Consider the following 7,177-nt stretch of genomic DNA (forward strand, 5'->3'; position numbering starts at 1 on the left):
AGTAAAGACATACTGAAGTAAACTTGTAATTAGTTAAGTAATAAAGATAATTTTTAAAAACGGTTTGTCCATAGTCAAACAGTTAACTCATGTTTGCTTAATGACGTGTAGATGTATGATCACATAAAATGTTTTTTAGAGCCATCGACAGTAAATCCCATCATGGCGTAACAACAGCTTACACTTAACAATATTACGGCCATACGAAAACTTTAACATTTAAAAAGTATGTTTTAAACCAACCTTCAGTATGCAAAATTCCATTTCGGGTATTTTCATTAGCCACCACATCTGTGGTAAGGCAATTTTTTTGGGTATCATTTCTAGAGTCACTCAAAGCTTTATTTTCCTGTACTGTACAGTTCGAATTGATTACTCCTGTCTCACTACGTCTGCTTCTCTCACGAATCTCGCATATATCAGTTTCCTCTTTCATGTTTGATAAAATCGCCATATTTTCGACAAAAGAGCTCCCAACCTGCTAAAATAAATTAAATTACCTTATCGGAAAAATAAATTTAAATATCCATCTCCCACCTTGTTTGTAAAACAGTTCGTGTAACTTTGCAATTTTATCTGATGTTTCCTTTCTGGTTTGCTAGTAAGCCCGATAAGCTTCACAAGCCTTTCTTCTAATTCGTTTAAAGGTTTATTGAATTTTAGCTTGCGTCGAGTATGAGATTTCCATTCCGTAAACACCTAACAAAAAAATTACGAATAATCACAAAATGGAAACACCTATTTCATAGCTATGTTTTGCATTTTATATACTAGGTGTCTCGAAATTATGAACTTATAAACGACAGAACTTGCTTTCGAAAATACTACTAAGATAATAAATTGTAAAATGCGTAACAATATACAGGGTGAGTTTTTTTCGATGATCAGTACAAGAATCTTCTAAAGTATACCAGTTACGAAAAAGGTATGGGGCCCCTTAACTGAGCAAAGAATTGTAGTTTTGAATGCTCTACTCGAACCCAATTCTATTTTTCTAAAATTTGACAGCTGTCAAGAGATATTTGGGAAAATCTTATTTATGGTAAATTTTTAAATTACTCCAAGTTCCGTCAAAATATTAAATAGAAAACTTGTAGGAAATTGAATGTCAAATAAAATGAGATAAGATATTTCTCCAAAATAACTGTCATTTTTGACATATGACACAAATTTTAGTTTTTTAAAATTGCGTTACCGAATAGAGCGTTTTATTACGATTCCTGTGATATATCACGTCGTAAGGTTTTTTTCGACAATAAAGTGTCTGCAAACAATGTATACTTTTTCAATTTAGTTGATAAAAGTTAGTCATGGAAAATAGTGTAAGATATACAACTGAACAGAATGATTCAGTATTTATTTTGACATCTACGTTAAAGTTGGAAATAACTTTTTTTAAATTAAGACGGCTGCTCATTTAAAGTGTTTATTATAAAAATCAAATCATATCAATAATAATTAAAATTTACCTCTAGAAACTTTAATTTTTAATGCAAAACATCTTCAAAAAGTCGATCATTATTATCAATGAAAACATTGCAACGCTTTAAAACTGAATAAGTTGCTTTTCTTGCTGACCGACGATCAATATTTTCAAATGCTTTGTTGCCTCAAGTTGAAACCATTGCACATTACGCCATGTCTCTATATCTAAGTCGTCCAACGTAAAATTCAGGTTATTCCAAAAAAATTGAGGATACCCACTCCCATTTAAGGTGCCTTCAAAAATAAATGGTCCAAGAATTTTTGAACCTACCATTTCGCTACAAATGTTAAACCCAAATGTAATTTGTGGTCACATTTGCTCAACGTGGTGCGGATTTGTTTGATTCCAAAGACGTCCATTGTGCCGATTTAAATTAATTAAATTAAAAAATAAAAATAGCAATCACAGGCTCGTCTAGCAATTTTTCGCATCTAATGTAGGTTTCAATCGTGTCGCGCAATCTAAGTTGAATTTAAGCTTGAATGTAAAAAATTTAAAGATGTTGTTATTATTCGGTGCTATGGGAACAATGTCTTGTATTATTTTCTATGACTAACTTAGATCAACTAAATTGAAAAAGTATAAATTGTTCGCAGACACTTTATTTTCGACAAAGTCCTAACGATATGAGATATCACAGAAATCGTAATAAAATGTTCTATTCGGTAAAGCAATAATCAAGTATAGTTGGTCATATGTCAAAAACTTCAGTTATTTTGGAGAAATGTCTTATGCCATTTTGTTTGGAATTAAATTTCCTACTACTGTCAAATTAATATCAACGGAACTAGGAGTAGTTTTTCCCAAAAATATTTTGACAGCTGTCAAATTTGACAAAAACAAAATAGGTTTCGATTCAAAACTTCAATTCTTTGTCCATTTAACCTGTTTCGTAACTGCTATAGTTTCGAAGATCTCTGTACTGGTCATCGATAAAAACTCACCCTGTTTAATGACGTAATACTATGTATAACGCAATATGTGTATACAAACAGTAACAGTCGCATCTATTGATATGTCTTGTTTGAAATAAACACAAATTAATAATAAATAAATAGAAAAAAATTCGGGCATTGGTGATACTCGATAATGATATAACGACTTTTAATATCAAAAATGGACTTGAGAAAGATGCTAAAAGGGGTTCAAAGGTCGGCACTTTAAAAAAAATTTTTTATTGCAGTTGCAGACTCGCTAAACGAAGATACTTATTATTTATTAAATACGACACACTCTATTTTTCATTTATTTGCTTTAGGTTAGGATACATTTCGTTAAATTTTCTGCATATCTTTGGACCAATTTGGTCACATTGTCCGTGAAGAAATTGTATCTGTAACTTTGAAGCCCGATTATTCGAAAACCTCTGGACAAAAGCAACAAAGTAGTAACTAGTGTAAAGAGAATTGAAAGCCCTTTAAACGATGTGCCACTTGACCCTCCTCATTTAAGATTATCATTGTGACATCTACCCCTCCTAAGGGGTTGAAACAAGGAGGCAACAATAAAAATATTAATTTAAAGTGTTCCCCTTACAAATAAAATTGACGAGTCTTTCCAATTTTTCATATTTTTACCTGCAAGAAAGATATTAAGGGTTGAAAGTTTTCAAATTGACACCCGGTATACATCGTTTTGATGGGGAAACGGGGTTAACGGTCCAAGAAAGGAAGTATTATATTAAATCAATTAAATGAATCCGTGAAAAACTGATTAATCAGTCAATTTGAGCCCATGAGATAAAACTAAGTGAAACAGAAATTTGGCTAAGGATAAGTTCACGCGGTGTATAAAAGAAAGAAACTAAAGATCAAAATAGTAAATTATCCAAGATATAATACACATAATGTGCAGTCAATAAATAGATAAACAGATGTACTACCTTTTTCCAGTGGGTAGCATCTCGGACAGGTCCACCACAATTATTCAATTTTCTTGTCATATCTTGCCAAATTTTCGAAATTTGTAACGCATACTGTCGTTGAACCGTCCATTTCAATTTGAGAACACTGTACAATGTCACATATTCCAAATAAATTTCAAAGTGTTTATTGCTTTTTAACACTTTTGTTTCGTTTTCTGTAAAACTTGCCATTGAGGCTTTTAGCAACTCTTGACTCAGTGACAATGAAGACATTACCTGTTTTATTTTTCAATGTTACCATAGATACATTTGTGAAATATTTTAGCATATCATATTACATGTTATTGTTTTTTCGTTGTAAGATCTATAATAACGTTATTTCTGAGTTTGAGATGAGGGAAATATTTAAGGTCGGTCTGTAATGGTCTGCAGAAAATAACTTCTCCATGCCTTGCCTGTTATATATCCTGTATTTTTTCTTCTTAAATCACTTGAATTTTCAATTAGAAATTGGGAATTACTAATTGTACTGCAATTAGTTGCTTTTTTGTAATTTTCGGTCCTCTGAAAGAACTGTATCGAACACTTTAAGGTATACAGAAAAAATACTGAAAGAAGTTTAAAAGTGATAACTTCCAAAGTGCCAGAGTTTAAAATACACAGCAATATTATGATTCGCTTTTGCAAAATACGGTTTCCCCATTAATTGCAAGTAAATACATGTTGTTTTATACGCAAATTTACAAAAAGTAAACTTAAAATTTATTTGAATGCGTTGCAGCCGCTGTGATCTTTTTTTACAAAATTCAAAGGCTCGAAAGAACAAAAAGTTTACCAAAATTTATGAATTTATGAAAAAAGTGTTATAATGTTTTCTTTTAAATATTTAGTTGTACTATTAGACTACCACTTGGCCATTGCTTAACTTTACAAATTTAGTTAAAAGCTAAGTTGAAAGTTTCCTCAAGAGCTAAAATTTTCGGGAAATAAACCCAACACTTTCATTATATGTCCTCCGTGATCTGCAGTCAATCCTTTAAAAAAATATCGCCAATTTTGGATCACTGATAATCTATAACTCAACAATACAATATTAGTGCTTAAGATGGTCTCTCTACAAGAAAAAGCGCTCTAGGCCAAAGGCAACAATGACATTTACTTGTTTTCGAAATGCGTTTTGTAAAAAAATAACTCTCGTCAAAAACCGTTTGTAACCGAAAAACTATAAATTTGAATATTTAAGCAAAGTAAAAATTCTTGTTGAGCTCGGTTTATAGCGAGTTATCTAATTCGAGGTTGGGAAAGTAAAACCTTGCTATTTGATATCCGTCAAAGGTATAGAATAGGTAGAATATGAATTGTTTAACTGTCGAAGAACGCGTAAAAAGATTAAATGTTCCTATAAAAATGGTGATTCTGCTGTATCAACGTTTAGGGCTTAACGAGCAGATTACCGTCCACATAATCGACCCACAGAGCAAACAGTTTCGAACACAGTGGAAACATTTGAAGAGACTGGATCGGTTACTGATATTGTAAGGCCTGTGCAACATCGCAACATTCATTCAGCTGAAAATATCTTGGTTGCACAAAGTGTGGAGGAACACCCAAATTCGTCGAGTCCCCTACGTGCTGCTCAACATTTGGGCTTGTCTTACCGCCCTCATTGTGTCGAATTTTGCAATTGGATTTGAAGCTCCATCCGTACAAAGTCCAACTGACTCATGAACTTAAGACTTAAGACCATGGGCGACGCAGAACAAACGTAAATTGGGTGATTGAACAAGTCGTTGCTGATGATTTTTCGAACCGAATTTTCTTCAGCGATAAGGCTCATTTTTCGCTCGGTGGTTTTTCTCTCAAAATCTTCAGGGAATCGCAGAAAGGCCTTTGTATCCTGCAGAAGTGACCGTATGGAGTGCATTATGGTCATGGTGGTGTTATTGGCCCGAATTTTTTTTAAAACGATCAAGGAAGAGACATAAAGGTCAATTCTGAGCGCTATGAGCGCATGTTAACCGATTATTTTTAGAGAGAAATTGAAGATTATGGCCTGGAAGACAGGTGGTTCCAGCAGGATGAGGTAACGAGTCACACAACACTGGCAGTTAGAGCCCTATTGCAAGAGAAATTTTCAGGACGCGCAATTTCTAGATTGCGTGATGTCAACTGGCCCGCAAGATCATGCGACTTAACACCGTTAGATTTCTTTTTGTGGGGCAAGACGAAAGATCGGGCTTACGCCAAGAATCCTCAAACTCTTGCGCAACTGAAAGCCAATATCCGTGAAATTATGACCGAGATCTTACCGGTAATGTGCCGAAAAGTCATTCGAAATTACCTCTAAAGATTGAGCTTTGTAGGAGGTCCCGTGGAGAACATTTAAATGATAGTGTTTTTCACATTAATGTCAAGGTTCTTTATCTGAATCTTTATACTGAATTAAAATTTTTGTCAACATCTGAGTATGTTGTGTGTTTTTGTTACTTGGATGGATAACTCGTTAGTAAAGACATGTTTTCTGCAAAAAATAGGACTTTGAGAGAACTATTTTTTGTATGGTTATGTCGATACTTGGATGACCTTGTACATGATTTTCATCTGTACGTGATTACTCAATCAAGCTTATATTAGAACCTATTTCGTAATATACATTTTATAAGGAAGTAGAACAAAAAAATTATTATTTACATCTTGTATATTAACATAATCAAATATTTAACATTAAAGCACAATGATATGCTAAAATTTGAGAACCCTGTATAAAAGTTTAGCCAAAGAGTAATAAGAGTTCGACTAGGCGAAAAACATTTGATGATGTTGTCGGGCTTCTGTTATCGTGTCCCTTTAAATTTGTAACTTGTGGTTTTTCCGGTTACATTAAAATTTCCTGAAATATTTATTAATAATGCCGATGAAGTTCAATAGTTATTGGACATGCTAAATACTGTCATGCAGTACTAATGTTATTCCTTATTTTAATACTTCATTTGCGTTATTTCTGTAACGAAATCATAGTTATTGGAATGCCTAGTTCACTGCTTTCAGTATTAAACATGTGCTATTGTGTAATCTAACCTTACACAATTTATTATTAATCATTTTACGTTGGTCTATTTGTATTTTTTACCTTTTCAATTGGATTTTGGTTGCTGTTGATCATTTACGCTTAATTGTTATAATGATGGAAATTTTAGAAGCCGCAGTCATAGGCGGAGCGAGTGAAAATGAGCTTGAATATTACATTATGTATTACACATTTATAAACAGGGGTGGTTATCAGGCTGAGAAAAAAGAATATTTTTATTTAGAACAAATGTCCGATGAGTATAACTATATCTTGAAGTGCATACTAGTCAAGGTTTAGTGGAGATACGAGGAACAGATACGATAAACAAACTGAAGTTTTTGACCCATGTTTGATCCCCCTTGGTCATTACGGCTTGAAATTTATAAGTTCTCCACAACATCACGACGTATTTGGTGAATTACTTAATTTAAAGCCGTAGTTTTTACATTGGATTACAGCTCAAGGCTTATAAAGATTTGCAAGTTTACAAGTATGTTGAGTCTGGCACGGTTCAAGAGATATTAGCTACACACGTTAGGGATAAAGCATTTATTTTTAACATAATTTTCATTTACATCCATCACTTGAACTTTTACTTGCAAGGTGCACATTATTGAATTGCAAAAATTTAAGTTCTGAGAAACACGACTTGAATATTTTTTAGTTAGGTACATCAGTTTGAACTGACTCACTAACACAGCTTCCATAAATCTGCTTTGCTCAAATTTCTTCAATAAATTGTGAAACACTATCAAAT

At 32.9% G+C, this 7,177-nt stretch overlaps 1 protein-coding gene across 2 annotated transcripts in view; it reads right to left on the bottom strand.

The window, feature by feature from the left end:
- The window catches only part of LOC109540742, a 10,442-nt gene extending 6,818 nt beyond the window's left edge, over window positions 1-3,624 (bottom strand). The window contains exons 1-3 of one of the 2 annotated variants that reach the window (XM_019909192.2): window positions 3,369-3,624; window positions 538-699; window positions 244-478 (exon numbers count right to left, since the gene is read on the bottom strand). In XM_019909192.2, coding sequence (XP_019764751.2) covers window positions 244-478; window positions 538-699; window positions 3,369-3,623 — 652 coding nt within the window. In that variant the 5' untranslated portion in view covers window position 3,624. Of the gene's footprint in view, window positions 1-243; window positions 482-537; window positions 700-3,368 lie in introns of both variants that reach the window. The other variant, XM_048660604.1, reaches the window with a different exon arrangement.
- Window positions 3,625-7,177: the final 3,553 nt, after the last annotated feature.

Source organism: Dendroctonus ponderosae, unplaced genomic scaffold (genome assembly GCF_020466585.1).
Source record: "Dendroctonus ponderosae isolate FM_Combo_2020 unplaced genomic scaffold, Dpon_F_20191213v2 Dpon_F_20191213_1, whole genome shotgun sequence".
Taxonomy (NCBI): Eukaryota; Metazoa; Arthropoda; class Insecta; order Coleoptera; family Curculionidae; genus Dendroctonus; species Dendroctonus ponderosae.